Source organism: Pleurodeles waltl, chromosome 4_2 (genome assembly GCF_031143425.1).
Source record: "Pleurodeles waltl isolate 20211129_DDA chromosome 4_2, aPleWal1.hap1.20221129, whole genome shotgun sequence".
Lineage (NCBI taxonomy): Eukaryota > Metazoa > Chordata > Amphibia > Caudata > Salamandridae > Pleurodeles > Pleurodeles waltl.
In genome coordinates, this window is record NC_090443.1 from 72,087,351 (window position 1) to 72,106,433 (window position 19,083).

The 19,083-nt window shown below is 42.1% G+C and overlaps 1 protein-coding gene across 2 annotated transcripts in view; it reads left to right on the forward strand.

Moving 5' to 3' along the window:
• The window catches only part of STAT2 (signal transducer and activator of transcription 2), a 482,775-nt gene that overhangs the window by 203,825 nt on the left and 259,867 nt on the right, over positions 1 to 19,083 (forward strand). The window contains exons 8-9 of one of the 2 annotated variants that reach the window (XM_069230705.1): positions 6,208 to 6,377; positions 7,050 to 7,208. In XM_069230705.1, coding sequence (XP_069086806.1) covers positions 6,208 to 6,377; positions 7,050 to 7,208 — 329 coding nt within the window. The remainder of the gene's footprint in view (positions 1 to 6,207; positions 6,378 to 7,049; positions 7,209 to 19,083) is intronic. The other variant, XM_069230706.1, reaches the window with a different exon arrangement.

The window sequence follows — 19,083 nt, forward strand, 5'->3', positions numbered from 1 at the left end:
GTAAATGCCTTACATAAAACAGAAATCCTCAAAGCTAAAGCAGCTCTCCTGGCACAGCGGGAGAGCCGATACTACAATGTTCACTGCACTCTGGAATCTCACCCCATAATGCTTTGCAGTGCATTAGTTTGATAAAACATTTTTGCTGATATCTCTGGTGGTTCTAGGACAATGGGACCACCACCAAAACGTTCAGCAGGACGTGCTCTTTCTCTCTTAATCATCTCAGGGTCCACACATGGTTAATGGGGACTCCAAAATAATAACCCCTCCCACCTTTCAGTGTTTTTGTAAGTGCTATCATGGTTGGAGCTTTTGTTCTACAGCTGAGAGTAGTTTGTTTTAAGGGTTTTGTTTGTAATATCATTGCTATAGGCGTGATATCCCTGAAAATATATAAATCACTTCGCCTCTGGTATCACGTCAGCCGTACATACAGCATGGGTACAGCTGGAAAAGCCAGTTGGTCTTTTTCAATCACCTGTAAAACTGCTCAATCTTCAGACAGAAAGCATAGGTGCACAGGGGTGAAGCATGGGTCTTTTCTCACAAATCTCTGGTGGCAGACATCCGTCCTATAGATGGTACAATCACGCCCAGGTCAAACAGGGGTCTTTTTTACAAGTTTCTAATGGCACACAGCCCTCCTAAAGATGGTAGGGTCACACCGAGGCGATGCAGGGGCCAATTTCTCACGAACATTTGACAAATCAGTCCTTTTAAAAAAAGAACATGGACAGGGGCCTTAGTATTTTTACAGTGAGTAAAAAGAAAAGTCCAGTTAAGAATTTACAACGCCAGTAGCTCTAACTCAAGAAATGCTAGGCCTATTGCATTGCAAATGTTTGTTTTGAGAAATGCTCGGGATGTACAGGCTGAAAGAAAGCATACTAGACAGAGCTGTAAGGATATACGTTTCAGGTTCCAGCCCCCAGGACAAACTGCTGTGCATGGCCAAAAGACATGTACAGCTGGCGTTTGAAATGTAGTACAAAAAAACAAAAAAAGGAAAAAAAAAGGTGCAATTCAATGAAAAAATAATTTTATGGTTCCAGATGACGCGAATGTTGGGAGTAACCTCAGAAATCTACCACTTATGGGTATGAAAGCACAAAAAACATGTACCATAACTCATGCTGCCTGGCATGCTCAAAAATTCTATTTACCAATGGCACAGAACCCAAAAAAATGCAGAGGAACAACATATTGGCCGATGCGAGTTATGGTATGTGTTTCGTGCAGTGATAACCTGAACAATTTGTAGAATTTCACTGCGGAACAAATAGGTAGATTCTGGATGGGAAAGCTTGCCAATTCCCCCCTCACCCCTCTTCTTAAGTTTAAATTTTTTGCAGAAGGTAGAAGCCCCCACCTCCCTTCTCCCCCCCCCCATGCCTCTGATACCCTCCTCACCCTGCCCACAGGCATTTGGCCACCTAGAACCACAGCACTGTTTAATTAAGTACTGCAGTGCAAGCAGCAAAATGCCCATCTGCATAAATAACACATCACAAAGTCTGCATTCCAACCACAACTGGCTAATTTCAGTGGTTTTACTCATTAGAGGAAGACGCATAATTCAGTTTTAACTGTATTTCCAGTGAATATACATATACACCAGTGATAGCCACTGTGTAGCTATGGTTAGCACAGTTTCCATTGGAGATCAATTTTTTTATTTCTTTGTTATATCCCCTCCGCTGTATTACAATTGCCATAGGATATAATGGAATAGTAATATGGTGGATGGGATATCCGTCACGTTTCTGATTGAGTAACCCCATCCGCCAAACTCTAAATCAGGTTCTATGTTTGGATTGGTGTAAATCTGTTAAGTTTTTGAGAAATTTGTGCTTAAAACATTTTTTTGGCAGGCTTGAAAGGATAAAAAAAGAAAATAGAGATATCTTGATAGTTGGAAATGTGAACTTTTGATTTCCTGTAGCTTTATTGCAGTTTAAAAAAATTGCACAAAATCTGGCAATAGTGTATAGTTATGGTTGTCACAGTTTCCAGTGAAAAGCAATATGCTCGTTTTCCTAATAACTTTGTCACTAATTGATGAATCTTCACTAAACTTTACATTAAACATTTTATCTGTTGTGGGTGTGGTATGGCAAGTTTCATGCAGATCTGCCAGGCAGGGAGCAAAACGAAGGTTGAGGTCTACAAAAGTGACAGATACTATTGAAATTCTGCTAGGATTATTTTAACTAAATTACAGAAAAATTGCAAAATTGTACCAAACCATGAAATGTGTCTTTTCTTGGCTTGGTGTACATCTGGCCAGCAGTTCTAAAGAAATTAGCATTTAAAACAGTTTTTGTTGGGCTTAAAAGTCCTTTGTCCGGGGTGGTCCACAAACCCATTTTTCCAGACCCAAAATTAAAAACAAAAATAATAATAATAATTGAATCCTGTTGGATGATGAGCTTGTCTCCCATCATCTATTTTGCGTCCATAGATAGATCCACAGATCTGAAGTTGTGATTGGCAGCCCACAAATTGAAAAAAATGTTGAGCCTGTCATTGCAGCACTTGGAGTCTCCATCCCCTGATTCCTGAAAAAAGAAAAGTATATGAAAGGCATGCAAGGGACCTGGGTGAATACACCCTGACCCCCTGCCTGTGGGCAACCAAAAGCTCCACCCCCAAGTTCCTTCCCCACAGGTTAAAATTAAAGTAAAACTGAAGATTTTGTTGCAGGGTGGTGGACCCTGAGGCAGGATTAGTCGGTAACAACACACCCCTGAGTTCTGTGAACTCTAGGCAGAGGTCTGCAAACCTGCCACAAGAGATCTTAGACCTTTGTTGCACCTCCTGTGGGGTACACATAACCTTGGCTAGTGCTTATAAGACCCCAGCCCAGGGGCTGCTCTGTGGTTTGCATATTCAGCCTATGGATCTGCAAACATGTAGAAACTAGTCTGGAACCACTGTTGAACCTCCAGCGGGCTTTGTGGACTTAGGCCCAACAAAGATCTGTCTCTAATGGAAGAGTCTGCAATTGCGAAAGATTGTTTTTAAAAAAATGTAAAAACTTAAGGCCAGCTGCATGCAGACATTCGCTGTTGTGCACACATGAGGACTGTGTACACTGGGAGTTGGTCGCAGGGAGTGGATGAAAGTCAGACTCTGCGTCTACTGGGGTTAGTTTCAGGGACTGGTCGTGCGTAATAGGAAACAGCAGCTCACAGTGGATTCATTGCAGGCCCTATCGACAACCTCCTCTGTGTACTCCAAAAGTCCTTGCACCCGAGAGGTTGAACCAGACACTGCAGTCAACTTTTGCAGCACATGGGCCGAGGCTATGCACTGCAGGGCTTTAGTGCTCTTGGCATCCAGCTGGAGGTTTGCAGGTCAAAGGTGGCACAACTCTCATGTATAAGTGCTCGGGCCTCTGACACTAGCCTAATTGCCAATGTAGAGCCCAGGAGAGACACTGACTAGACCCTGACACAGTCTCTCACTTATACTGCTGTTGTCCCCTGAGCCTTGCGTCAGATTATGTGTGTTTATGCAGCACTGATTGCTATATTCGATAACACAACAAAATAAAAGTTAAAGAACACATGCAAACAGAATAAATCGCAATACATTTTTATGTTAAAATGCAGGCATTTTCATTATGAAATCAAAGGGACTTTCCTGTTTTTTCAAATAAATAGCTTTTCAGCCTTAATTGCTTGTAATTGCTTATGTAAAAATCATCATTTGCCCACCAACCAAGACACCAGGGGAGCACTGTAAGCTTCATGAACTAACAACTAGCCTGAGGGGGTGATTGCTTCTCTGGCCCTGTTTATCTCCACCATTGCTGTTGTGTGCCAACCACCGCATTAGGGAAACTAGTGGCTGCTGCTAAATTATAAATAGTATATTCACAGCATACAAATCTAGAACAGATGTGCTGCTAATATAATGTTAAATGCATTTGGTTAGCATGGCAAAAGTTACTTGCCTGCGATTATTATTTTTAGCTACCGGTGTAATAGATTCACACGTGATCCTCCCAACAACCGCATTGCACAAAATTAACAGAATAGCAAAATGCTTAAGCCTTCTTTAGGCACATAGGCCCTCATTATGAATCTGGCGGTCCATGGACCGCCAGACTCACGGTGGCGGGCGGACCGTCGCGGTAGTGGCGGTCTGCCCGCCCTATTATAACTGTGGCGGAAACTCCAAGGTGGAAACGCAGCCACAACCAGTCTGCGGCCACCAGGCAGCCTGGCGGTGGCGGCGTTTCAGATCCGACAGGGCAGCGCTACAAGCAGCACTGCCCTGCGGATTATGAGTCCCATTCTGGCAGCCTTTCCCTGGCGGTTTACACTGCCAGGGAAAGGTTGGCGGAACGGGTTACTCGGGGCCCCTGCACTGTCCATGCACTTGGCATGGGCAGTGCAGGGGCCCCCATGCACAGCCCCGTCATGCATTTCAGTGCCCGAATTACAGGCAGTGAAATGCGCAACGGGTGCTGCTTCACCCGCCACACGGCGGTCCGCCCGCCCTATTATAACTGTGGCGGAAACTCCACGGTGGAAACGCAGCCACAACCAGTCTGCGGCCACCAGGCAGCCTGGCGGTGGCGGCGTTTCAGATCCGACAGGGCAGCGCTATAAGCAGCACTGCCCTGCGGATTATGAGCCCCATTCCGCCAGCCTTTCCCTGGCGGTTTACACTGCCAGGGAAAGGTTGGCGGAACGGGTTACTCGGGGCCCCTGCACTGCCCATGCACTTGGCATGGGCCCCCATGCACAGCCCCATCGTGCATTTCAGTGCCCAAATTACAGGCAGTGAAATGCGCAACGGGTGCTGCCTCACCTGCCACACTGCCACTTTGGTGCCGGTTCCATTTGGAGCCGGCGTCAATGTAAAGGCCCTGTTTAATAGGGCCGGTGGAGGCTTCTCGGTTGTCGGCTGGATATCCCACCATTATCATAATGACCCCCATAGACATGTACTACATTGGAGAGTCACTGCTTAACTGAAGGTTGTCACACTTGTGATTTCAAGATGCAATATTCTGAACCCAATACCAGATGACCATAGAGTATACATTCTATGAATCTCCAGTACAACCTGCAACCCAGTGGTTACAGGTAAGTTGTTAATTCCTTACTTTTTCTGTTGAAAATGTCCTTTTGAGAAGATCCTGTGTTGAGCTGATCCTCAATGCAGACTGCCAGGAAAATCTAGTTAAATGGGTAGCTGCATTTTAAGGACTTGGATTAGAACATGGTTACTCACAAACATTTTCCCAGGGGCCACAAAGTTTGGTCTGTGGTGTGACCGAGGGCCGCACTGATGCTAGCATCTTGGCGATCAAAGGGAGGAGGGGGCTCTGGATGGGGAGGGGTTGTGGCGTTATGGTGGGTGTAGGGAGCCGCAAAGCATATAGATCTAGTGGCTGAATCGCTCAATGTGAAACCAGAAAACGTGGCATTAATCCCAGATTCCTCACTTTACCAAATTGTGTGATCCTAGGCAATTGTTTTATTTCACGTTCCCTTCATTTTCTTCATGACTGTATGTAGGAGGAATTCACAATGCATGACTTCAGCCCTTCTGTGTTTGATTTATTAAACTATGAAGCTGTTCATGTATAATAGCAAGTCAAGCCAATGAAAGAGTGCAGATAACTGATTTGCCTCTTAATTCACTATTGGCATTGTTATCAAGGTGGGAGTAAGAATTAATGTTTCTGAACTTATGTTTGAAATCTATTGTTCTTAAAAAAATACTTCTCCATGCACTGATATAATCTGATGTAGTAAAATGAAATGGTCTTGCGTACAAATGAAATACACTTTTTGAATTTTTAAGAAGCCTCATCATAGTTGCAGACATTTGCTGCAAGCTTTATTAAAAAATGAAAGTGTTCCTGCAGTTAAGTGGTTCAGGACAAATTCCTTACTTCCTTTCTTTATCTTTAATAGTGTTTAAATAAAGTATTGCCTGTTAAGTCAGGTAAACAGAAGCCTAGTGCTACTGCTGCCCGGGGGCCGCATGTAAAGGTCAAAAGGGCCGCATGCGGCCCCCGGGCCGTACTTTGAGTATCACTGGATTAGAAGAAGGAAGAAAAGAACTGCAGCAACGGAAAATTATTTTAGATTGTTATGGCAAAGGCGAGGTGAGCAATGAGCAATCAGAGCTTTGATCCAGGTGCTTGTGCCTCACAATTTGTCTCTTTCAATGGGATTTCAGAGGTATTTTTCAACTCGACAGGAAATTCTGGCCCGGCTGCAAGAACTTCTGGGCCGATGTGAGACTCTGGTGCATTTTCTTGAAGAAGAGCTTGGGGAGTGGATGCGTCGTCAACAGGAGGCCTGCATCGGACGCCCAGTGGATGTGAGCCTGAGCCTTTTGGAGAGCTGGTATGTCCCCCCCCAACTCCCCTCCTGAGAGCATCATTGTGGGCCTTGGGATGTGTAGATGCTTAAGTATTTTATGTACCTCTTTTGGGGAGGTCATCATGGATAGAGTAAGCAAGGCTCACGTAATCATTGAGACAATGTTCATGTGAGAACATTTCTAGGGCAAGGAAAGTTCTGAGTAGGCATGTAAACTTAGTCATTTCAGATAACTCCTTCACAGTGTAAGGGCCCTGTAAGCAGCAAAATATTTGATCGATGACACCAAGCATTTATTGGGTGTTACGGTGTCATTTTCTTCTGAAAGACCCCCACCTCCCTTGCAACGCATGGCCACTGCAGCTCAGTCAAGGCCTCGTTTTGAAAGGCCATTGGATAGATTTCAATTTATCCATGTGCTGATTCAAGACTTTCATAAATCAATTTATAAACCAAAGTACTAAGAGGTAAGGGTTATCTAAGGTTGTGCAATATCTTATGTAGAGGATCTGTGATCTGAGTTCACAGCTTCAGTAGTGTGAAATAGCCTTTCGACTATAACTCTTGCCACAGATCTCTCCCACTCCTTTCCCCAACCTGGAAGCATACATATGGGTGAGATTACAATGCTGTCTACAATACAAATTGAATTTGTCTTTGTAACGTACCAGAAATGAGTTGTTGTTATTTTTGCAGGTTCACTGGGACAGTAGAGGCTTTCTTTCAGCTCCGTCGCATTTTGAAGGACCTGGCAGAGCTACCTACGAAGGTGTCTTATGAGAATGATCCACTAATAACGGGTCCAGTCATTCTTCAGCAGCGTGTTCATGAACTGCTGACCTGTCTTCTGAAACGGTAATGGGGAAAGTAGAAAAGGCTCTGGCACAGTTGCAGGTACTTTGTGACATCAACAACTCAAATCTGCTATTTCCTGTTCTCTACTACACAGGTAATCCCATCCTTTGCATTCTGTCAGGGAGTAGTGTAATCACCAGTACTCCTGCAGTTGCTCCACTTGCACCTCATATTACATTGTTAAATTTCAGGGATGCTGGATTCTGGAGGAACAAAGGCTCAAAAGCAAACATTTACTCAGCATCAAATAGTACAATTTAGAATTTAATGTCAACAGGCAACTTTTGTTTACTTGAACTAGGTACAGTACTTCAAATACAGTTATTTACAGTCAGGGGGGGAAGAGCCTAAGGTGCAGTAGGTGTATTTTCATAGGGAACAGCAGAGTTCATCCATGGTTGAACACCTAGATAAAAACCTGTACCAAAAGAAAAACCATAATGTTTTCTAAGAGCACTCTTTATCAGACAAGAGTCATACACATAAATTGATGAAGTCATGATGCCATACCCTTGTATGTTTGTTTGGTTATCCCCGAGTGTTTTCTCCCCAGTAGACTTCACACCCCTTCATGCCCATCAGAGATATTCCAGCTCACTGTTTTGAGGCATCAGAGCTGGAATTTGACATCAGGAAGCACCAGAGGTGCACACCTTTTTTGTGAGGATGTCTACTGCTCCCTCTACCAGGATAAAGACAGACAGTTGTTGCAGCAATATCCATAGTCGGGGCTGCAGGCCTTTTTACATCTGGCCCAGTTGAGTGATGGACAACTGAATCTTGCAACCAGGATTGATGATGATGTTTGGTTCCTGCATGCAGATTTCCTGTTGGTTTCATAGGCATACCTACACTGGTGAACCAGTAAAGGAGGGAGAAAGAAGCTGTCTTTAAGGTTCACTCAGCTTCCTTTGTCCAAACACTAATAACCAAAGGAAGTGAATCCTCATACCATATCATTCCAGGCCCTCTGAGATCTTTCTCTACAGACTCTCAACCACATATTCTACCCTCAGCGGTGAATGTTACCACTGTGGGGTGATTTTGTGGGTTGTATCATCACGGGGTGTCCATTCACTTCAGTATCCTGCTATCCAAATGAACTGAAGGATATCTCAGTGAGAAGGTGAGTGAAAGAATGTGAGTTAAAATTACCTCATATCCTACATTTCTATTTGTGCCCATAAAAAGGATAAGGGTAAGATTAAAAACAGTAGACAATAAGAGGATCAGCAATTAATCCTATACAACTAAAACTAAGGTCGACCTGTTTCAGTCTGACATGGCCACTCAGGGTCAATGGCTTTCATCAGGACCTATTGTTAATTAGATTACCTGCAACTTTCAAGTAATCACCAAATGTAGTTATGATTTGTGGTTTAACTAGTACCGCAACATTGGGAGCATAATCAGTATTAGTCATTATATTCTCAACCCATATCCCCCTTGCCCACTCCGTGAAAGCTACATTTTGAGTGCATTAAAAAAAAAAAAACATTACTTGGGTCTAAGTGAAAAAGGGTGTCATTGCCCAATTTGTATGTGCATTTATTAACTTAATCAAAGGTTATAAAGTAAGGTTATAAGGTAATAAAAATATTTTGTAGGAATAAGTGGCAGTTAGGGTGTCAACTTAGTTGAGTAGAGTCCACAGCTAAAATGAGCAATCTGATGATGGACCACAACAGTCAAAATGGAAAATATAGACAGAGAAACTATATTAAAAAAAGATATACAAAAAAGAAAGACTCAAGGTTCAAATACCTTAATGGGAGATATCCCACTATCCTACCACAGGAAAAGGCCTCCATCTGTAGAAATATGCATACATACACACAGAATACTTATGTGTAGAGATAGACGTCTGGACTTAAAAGGAAGCCTTAAAAAAGTCCAGATGTAAGGAGAAGACTTACGTTTGGAGAAGCAATCAAAATCTTTCAAAGATTCTTTTTCAGGAGGAATGGAATTACAGCACCCCTCAACACGGTGTTAGAATGCTGTAGAATACCATTGGCGGAATTTTTATTTCAAATACGAAGATCAGATAAACCTCCAGACCCACGGAAAGTCAATGGGCAGCACCTTTGCACTGAATCTGGCAGGGTTATATGTGAGTTCATTCGACAATCATGTATCAAGGACATCTAATCCCTACAAACAAAGATCAATTTTTGAAATTCACGTGCACTACGCATGATTTTACAATGGACTTTCTAGACATCACTATTTTTGCAGAAGAGATGATATTGGTGTAGATGATGCACACCAGTTACTGTGGCTCAGATGAGTGTACTCGCCGCTGGTTATTCTGCCTGACCCGGTGAGTGGAGCAAGAGTATTTATGGGTTTTCATTATTGGTAAGTGTTTTACTTTAGGGGAGTGAGATTTAATGAAATTTGGCTGTATTTTTTAAGCTATTGCGCCATAATAATGGTAGTCAGACTTGGACACGAGGCATATGGGTGGGTTACGATCTGGTTGGATCTGAAGGGTGTAGCTTATATTCATTTGGATGTTGTTCTGCAACACTGATGTTGCATGTGATACATACCGTTTTGACATAATGGGAGGTTCATTAGAGACCGGTCTGGGTATGGGTTTCCTTTATTTGTAATATTATGTTGATTCATAACACTAGATAATGCGGACGTAGTATATGGGATACAAATATTATGCATTAATTAATATTCTGTTTTAGATCGGGAAGAATAGTATACGCTCATGTTTGTCTTTATAACTATATTTTTAGCTTTATTGCATGACATGTTATTTCAATATTGTGGGTTGTGCTGCAGGTTTCGAACGACCCAATTGATTTTGGTGGGGATCGACAGTCATGACAACGTACTCATTCTTTTTGAGTGGTGTATTTACTTTATGATCACCGATTAATACTGCATGCAATTTGAAATAACATACGGTAGTTTGTTCTTTGGCTCCACCAGCTTGTGTGAGAAGTGATTTTGACCTTTGGTGACTGGATAATATCTAATATGTGGTCCCAGTATAATTGCACCCTATTTCACACAATCATTTCACAACTTGGATTTCTTAGGGCTTTCTTGTAATTTGGCCTTTTACTTCTTCTCACTCTTAGATGACTTTGTGGTGGTAGTGATATTGTGTATGTTGTTACAGATATTTTGTTAACATAGTCATGTGTGAATTGTTTTTAGCCCTGATGAAGTCACAGGGATAATCCCAGATTGACGAAACACGTATTGGCTGGGTGGAAATCAACCCCAATTTTTGGATTGTTAGAATCTCACTTATGGTGGGAAATTAACCCCTACTGTGGATCGTATGATGATAGTATTTCATTCATGACCAATGGAAAATCCACTATAAGAAGATAATGACGCATTGAGAATCCTGTAGAAGCAAGAACTTGGTTTGAAACAAAACTTTCCGGTTGAAAGTTATTATTGATTGAAGACTTTTTGTAAAAAAGGAAAAAATTTGCAATAGATATTTTTTTCTAAAGACATTCATTGTTTTGGACTTCTTTTGTTGTGGTGTGTGCCCTAAAAATGTGCTGGTTATTTCAATCTTATGATTGGATGTAGGGGAGGTGGGTGTGTCTTCCCTTTTAGGCGCACCGCTTGTAAATGCTTCTCACATGTAAGATGCGTTTATTATCTATGAGCGCTAATTACCTCTAATTACACCCAGAGTTTGTGAAACTTGATTGATCAGGCCTGACTTACGTGGAGAGAAGAGTACTGCCTTCCTAACTAGCACACCGATTGAGGAAAGAAGACTGGAGAGCCAGGAGTATGACTGCAATATTTGAGAACCTTGCAAAAGGTTCCTTGTTATAAGCTGTGGTGAAATGAAGACCTACTGGATTTCTGAATAAACGTAAGGCCCTTGCCAGCTGTGATTGACCGACCTCTCAGAACCTCCAAATCGAGCACCTGGACAAACTTGCATGGGACTTTCACAGAGAATCCCTAGATTGTCAGACTGATAGAAGGGTAACACGCATTTGCCTGCCTTACAGTACTGATGGAGAACTGTCTCTTTTCAGTCACCCTCCATGGTATTTGTAATGGGTACACCTCCCCCCCTACATTCCTCATCCTTTGAATCTCTAAAGACTTTTCCACAGCAGTAGCTGTCAGACTGCCAGTTGATACCGTGCAACTACAATGGATACTCTGCAATCTGGAAATGGCTAGATTCAAATATATTTGGTGCCGGTCGGTACTCTTGCATCACTTCCAAGCAGTCTTGTAGTGTCACTGATGCAATTCCTCAGCATGTTGACTGTGACCAGCTCATATGTCTCCTCCAATACTCTCGGGGTTCAAACCCTGACCCGGATACTGCAAAAAAATGTCCTTGTCGGACTTGCATGACATCTGCATGTGGCATTTAAACTTGGATAAAATGAAATCCTTTGTATATGTTTAATGCCAATGTAATACTCATTTGGCAAAAATCCTCCTCTTCAGCCTGGGAACTCCTGCAATGACTTTATGAAAGTGCACAGTAATAGTTGTCAGATATGACTGAGACAGAGTTGGGTATAAGAAGTTTATTTCTGTAATCTGAGGTGGTGTCTGCCCGATAACCATAAGCAAAGAGATTATAAAAAAAAAAAAAAATGGTTTGCTTGTCCTTTTGGGCGATTGTAGGCGATCTCTGGGTGCTTCCTTGTGGCTTCACAGCACTCTCTTTCCTAACCTAAGGAGTTCCTTGGAAAAAATAATAGGAATATGGGCTGAGTACCAGGGTCTTAGGACATTTGTGTTTAGTCTGCCACCATCACCCGTGTGGTACAGGACCCAAGATAAAAATAACAGGAGCAAACCACAGTCCCGCAAACCTCGTGTTGCAAGTTCTTTTTCCCTTTTACGTGCAGCTGTGAAGACGAGTCTCTTTACCCTCTTCCCCTAGCTTCTAAATTATGGCCGTTAAAGACCCACTAAGTACTTCCTTGTTAGCGCCCAATAGAATAAAGATATTTTGACCCCGGGTACTTGCCTGGGACCTCAGCTTTGCCTCAGAGTGGCAGGGGTCAGGACCACAATGCCCTTCTCCAAAGTCTGGCTGGAACCGCTGTCAGGTGTCTCCAGATAATCCTGGTTGGTCTTTGCTTCCAGCAAGCGTCTTCTTGGTGTTCTTCATGTGTTCATCCTCCACGCTGGAGTTGGAACTCCTCCTCTGGTCTCGAAGTGTAGTCTCCTCGCAGTCCAGTCAGCTTTCCCAAATCCGTGGTTCCTTTAGCACAGAATTTCTTCCGCTCCACCACGTTAGTAAGCGCAGCTTGCGCTTCATATCCGGGTCCTAGTCATTCGGGGGTGTGGCCAAACCTGACTAGAACGCTACTGTCTGTAGCCATCAGGTGGACTATGTCAGCCAGTACAGAGTCTCTATGTGTCTCTCTGGGTCCCGAGTCACATGCAGTTTCTAAGCAGAAGTGCATCTGTTGTTGCTCAACCTTCAGTTTGCCTGTGGTCATTGCTCACAAACACTTTCCATTTGTGGCAAGTATAATTTCTTGGTGAATTTTAGTACATCTTAATATTTAAAAGCGTGGACTAAAATAGCCAGTGTACAAGGCACCAGCCCTACAATTAGCCAAAACATAATAGACACCATTAAAACTCGAGTGAGGGGAGAATTGTCCTAGATAAGGTGCAGACAGTAGCTGCAATGAAAGAAAAACAACACACTGCACAAATTATCTAACAACCATTATGTCAGGTAAATAATATTAGACTAAGGAGGAGCAGTGGTTGCAGTGGATACTTGATATTGGAAACAGAGAGCCCTTGAACATGTAACAGATTAGACAATAAACCTGGAATTGGAAACTGATAGTACAGTTGAATTCATAAACACTTTGAAAGGATTTCTACATTAATCTGAATAAATTGATTGGATTTTAAATTTTCTCCTTCAGAAGCATTATAGACATCCACACATACACATTTTCTCCAAATCCACAAAGATGCAAGAAGCCTTAAGTTGTGTCCATTGTAACCAGCTCCGAGGTTAATTTTTGAGACCACGCGCAACTATGTAGCCTGCTTCTTGCAACCTGTTGTACAAATCACCCATCTTACTTGAAAGATACTACTCATTTGCTCTGTATTCTTTCAAACGTTGATCAATCACAGGAAAAGCATGCCCCCCTTTTACATTAGATGCGAAAATACTTTATACATCCTTTCTTCATTTGGATGGACTTTAGGCTGTTAAGTGGTTTGTTTTTTTAGTTTTTATTGCAGAATGCTATACCAAGAGCCCATCCAGTCATTTTGCTGTTTTGCTGCCTCACTTTAGGCCTCGGGTATCTAATGGCTACTCTGCTTGTCCTCTCACTACTCTTTGCATTGCTGCACCTCTTAACCGTTATTCTTTCAGCTGCTAGTTTTGGAGGTATTCAGGTTTCCCTCCTTCCCTTTGTTGAGGGAGCCCCTGGTCCACGGAACCTTGCAGAATGGAAGCCGGGGAGTACAAATAGAAAAGGAGAGAAGTGAGTTATAGGTGCCTCTGGTAGTAATATTTATTTTTATTCAGTCTCGCATGTTCAGAGTGGAAGGTGAGTACTTGTTTGATACCTTCTTGTACTATCGCACAATCCCAGAAGGTCTCTGCAGACCCATACTACTGTGTGGAAGAACTGAGCAGTATATCTATCTTTCTTTTTATCTTTCCCTTTCTTGATCTCTCTTGTATTTCCTCTCTCCTTTTGTCTTTGTTTCTCTCTCTCTCTCTCTCTCTTTTTCTGTTTCCCTTTGGGTACTACCTCTAGTGCCAGTATATTTTGTCTGTCATATGCGTACCGGGGAGTTAGTAGTAGTATCGTCTAACTCGAATTCCGAAAACCTAACAGTTATGATAATTCTGTTTAAGGTTTGCACTAACATGAGCTTATTGATTTCTACTTATTTTTCTGTTACTCATAGGAAGCTGAGATGGAATTTTTCTGCTCTCTGTAGCATTTTGCATTACAGACTAGCTAGACACCCACTTCAAAAAGATGACTTTTTCTGGTTCATCTGATATAAAACCAGAGAAAATGCAGCTTCTTTGTATTTTCTGAAACTAACATGAGGGCAATGTTTAACTATGTTGTGTACTGAGCAAATTAGCTGAGCATGTAGCCCATCCTTATGCCATAGTTTGCAATATAATAAAAAGGTATAAAAGATACCTCTGCTTGGGGGTTAAGGGTGCAAAAGAGATGGACTGGTTACTAGAAGGACGCTAACCTGCAGTTCTCAGATTTCATACTTTAAGGTATGAGGTGGACTAAACATGACTCGCATATAACAACAGCAATATAACTGCTGTATGTGTTTCTACAACTAGTTAGTTGGGTAGGATTTTACACTAGTCAGATATGGATATGTGATGAAATGTGATGGGAATACAGCTCATGTTGAATTTAATACTTATTTTATTCAGTGATTTGTAGATCATTATTGTGGTAGTTGTTGCGTGATTTGTAGAAGTATAGTACATATTATATAGTGAGTATATTGTCATATACCAGTGTGTGCATGTCTTTGCGTAATTACCTCATGAATCTCCCTAAGGCACCAGACGGGATCTGGAGATATTGCAACAGCTCTCCTGTGACAGTAGGGGGTGCAGTGATGTGACTTCATTGGGCCATATGTTGCACTACCAGACACTCTGGTGTCATTTCTGTTTTCTGCCCCATTTGATGCGGGTCTTAAATTGTTCTCTTCGAACGTTCTTCTGTTTTTTCTGAAGATTTTGCAGTGCTGTATTCCACCTCTGGTTGCCTTAGATCTCTTATTGGTAGATGTTTACCTGGCAGCTTCACCATGTGTAGCATGGAGTTCTGGACTGCTTTCGGGCACTGGTCTGTTGGGTCTTACACCCTCTGGTAATTGCCAGATGTACTCATTATTATGCTGTTTAGAACAGTGTCTTCACCACTGTGGTGCCTCAGGTTCTTGCGGAATGTGTACTACTTCTGTTTGGAGTTCCTTACGTGGATCAACCCTACTGGGAAGAGCACATGTGCCATGGTCTGAATTTCCCTAAATTGTTCTACTTCCAAGGAGTGGAATTTTGTGTTGTGTTGGTGTTCTCCTTCTAGGAGAGCTGGTTTTAATGAGAGAATCAACATGAGAACCTCTTTCAGGGCTTGGATCTTCTATGTTTTTGCACTGCAGGGCTTGGTTGTTGAAACCAATAACCAGCTGGTTGGTCGCTGTTTTCATTTAATGTTACCTGTCTATAATACCCCTCAGACCGGCTGTTTTTGTCTTTTAACATATTTTGTAAGCCTATAGCAGGGTCTCTGGCATGCTGCTTACCTTCTGACATTTCCTAACTACTGATCCTCTTGCGGCCCCCTGGCCCCTTGAGTGAATCTTTGTGTCTCTTCGTTTTCCATTGCTGACACATGGCTTTTGAATGGCTGCATTGTCTATTGCAGTACTGTTGGGTAGTGTAGTGTGGGGTTTTGCTTTCAGCCCTGCAGGTGCTTTCACTATAGCCTTGGTTTGTTTGCTTTTTGTTCTTTATTGCTGTCTCTGCCAAGATGAAGGGTAGTTTTCCTCAACAGGTTGTGGATTGCAGTGTAAATTAGGCTTGCTTTGTGGAGGTGTGACACATTGGTCCCACCGAATTCAATCTGTTTTGGACTAAACAGATGGGCTGCTGGTGCATGATCGTACAACTGTGTGTTGGATCTTTCTTTCTTATTCTGTGATCTGTGTGGAGGTGGCAATAGTTGGGCTACCTTTGGCCACTTTGGTGTGTGATTTGCAGCAGATTAGATGTCCTTGTGTTCTGTTTTCACTCCTGTGGATGAATGGTGGTCACTCGATGTCTTTGGTAGCCTAGCTTTCTCTTGGTTCCTGCCTTGGATGCACTTGCCATTTCCTGTGGTTTCTGTATTTGACTTTTTCCTACTGCTTCTCGTAGTTTGCGATTGTTTTTTGCCACTTGAAGCCAGCTTTCTAGTGTCTTATGCCCTGACAGGTTGATTTTGTAGGATTGTGTTTTGCCTGTGCTTCTTATGTTTCAGGAGCCTTGAGATCTGGGATATTCTTTTTTTCTTCCTTTTCCTTTGCTTTGATTTGCTATTGGTTTGCTGGTGTCAGTGGCTTCTTGTCTGCCCGTGCCTTTGGTCCCCTGGTGTTGGGAATTCTGTATAGGGATTTCATTCTCATCCCTACTCACCATTATTACGGTTGGCTGCTATTGTTCTTTGATGTGCAGGAGTGTGCTTTTTGAGTTTGGTTGTTGGGCTGTTATTTGGACCACTGACGATTTGTCCTGTGTTTAGTGTGTTCTTTAGGCTGTGCTCCTGATCTGTCTGCATCTAGTGCTGGTTAGCCTACTTGTTTTCTCATTAGACCCACTTCCATTGGGTAGTGCTGTGGTATTGATTCATGAGATGAGAAATCTGCAGGTAGAATTAGCCCTCAGTATAAAAAGAAACCTATCTTTGGTAAAGATCTTTATGGAGGATACACAGATACCTCCATGTTCCTCACAAAGCCGCCCGAATTCCACTCTGGTTGTGGTACTGATGTTGGTTTTGTGCACTGTGCTCCTTTATGTTCATCAGACTGGCCTCTAAGTATGTGGGGATAACAGGATGCGAACTGAGTGGAGCACTGGGTGGCGCCATGTGTGGCTTTGTCTTCATATCCAAGAGGTGCTGGAGCACGCTTGGAACCATGGTACCACCTACAATTTTAGGAGAGTATTTACAGAATTTCTGGATCCAGTCTGCAGCCTGAGCTGGTGGTGGATGAGGTGAGGAAACTGTTTGAGTATTGACGAGAAGGATCATTACTAGTTGTGACACACTGTAGAGCAGGGAAGGGCGGGTATTGTCTGCAGTCAAGGTAATATTTGTGTCCAAGTGTAAATGCTGTTCGAACTTGTATTTGTGGCTCATTAACGCGAAGCCTTTATTATTAGGGTGAGCGCACTGAGGAAATGTTAAAAGCTTGGACTGCATTACTGACAGGGGTTCCACTGTACAAACGTGTACACGTTTCCAAAGTTTAAAAATGTGAGGCTACATATAATGCTCCCAGAATGCTCTCTGATTACATGCAAATATTTGCAAATGCTGAAAGCATGATTAATGATTCTTGGCTTTCAAAATAAAATGCTCCCAAAAAAATGCAACTAGAAAAAAATGTTTTGCTAAATAACTGTGACATTTTAAGCACCATTTCTTTGAAGCATCATTTAGTCAAATGTGTTTATACATGCTAACATTAAAAAACAAATTCATAATGGAAAATCAGTGTAACTAGTTTTAAGAACATTACGGGAAATATTAAGATAAACAAGCATTGACAAAGCCAATAGGTCTAACTTTGGTGACCAGCCGTTAGGTTTTGTCAATGTGTGTCTTGTTTTGACTTGGTTTTTGTAAAACGTTATTGTTGTGGGAGCTGCTGGGCCCTCGTCATTTTAACAAATATTAGCAAAAAGCAAAAATATTTTTGGGTCTTAAAAAAGCACACATTGCCACGGTAGTTCCTGGCACTGAATAAAACTTTGTGTGCTGATATGCTCCTTATGAAATAGAAGGATGCTGTCCAGTGAAGACAGCAGATCAAATTTTATTAATCACGAAAGATCTTGGTTAACGCCAGACCAAATGAGATGTCTAATTCTTAATAAACGTGCACCTGTGGTATATGTCCTTGTGTTAGTGTAGATTTATGGCTTTTTTGGATTCACAAGTATTTATGTTAGTAGGCCCGGAAATCGTACTCTTAGAAAATATTTGTGAACTCCATTTTAGCACGAGAAAATATGCATGAGTAGATTTGCTTGTGCGAAAATCTGTTGACCAAATTTACAAGTTCACTTTCCCGCCAACCACTGTTTTTTCAACCTTGGAAGATGTTTAACTTCTGCCCATGTCGAGGACTAAATTTCCAACCGTTTCCAACATTGTAAAAAAGTACAGAAGAGCTAGTGAAAACTCCTAAAACATATAAGTTATTAGGTTTGCAGTCTACTCAAAAGGGCACTCCAACCCTGGAACTATTGCTTACTGCTACCTCTAGTCTCAGTATGCAGATCTGCAGAAAGGTGGCAAAATAAGGGAATTTCTAGTATTCAAGCCCTACTATAATACGAGCCCTGGCATAATCAGAGAGGCTATTATCAGAGCTCTTACATAAAAAGATTGCTGCCATAATTTGTCACCGCACTACATGGCACCAAAGGGACATGTGGATGTGGTACAGGACAAGTACATTTATGAAGCAACCTGTCCCTTGGACAAGTAGATATTTTGTGAAATTACACAGGCCTGGTTTCCTTTTTAGATTTGGGAAGTCTATTGGTGTGACTTTAAAAATTTAGAGGAACATCAAATGTGGGGGCCAATATTAAAGCTATTAATTTGATTTAATTGAACTCGGAACACTCGTATGTTTTCACATGACTGATGATACAGTCTTCTCGTTAATTAATTGCTGTTTTTTTAAATATATTTCCCAGAATGGTCCTATGAGGTACTACATTTAAACTTTGTAAATTTAATTTTTGAGGGCTCCGCTATTATTCAATGTTTATATTTACTAGAATTTCCAGCTCTCACATGGTGGCAATGGATGTGTTATAGTGTATTGAGCACCTCTGAATTGATTTTTGGTAGTTTGGATGTGCGGCCAGTTTATAGTCACTGTTGCCAAGTTCTTTTTCTTTATAGTAGATACTTAGCTGGCACTGGCGTTTGAAACCCATGACTGGCATAGCATCCATCATATGTCCGCCAGTCTGTGTACATCTGCAGATACACCCCAGCCAGTGGTTTTTACAGTATTCTTCCTGCACAGGACCTCTACACAAACTTGGCAGTCTTGGGCAGGTAAAAATAATCTCTGGCACCCTATA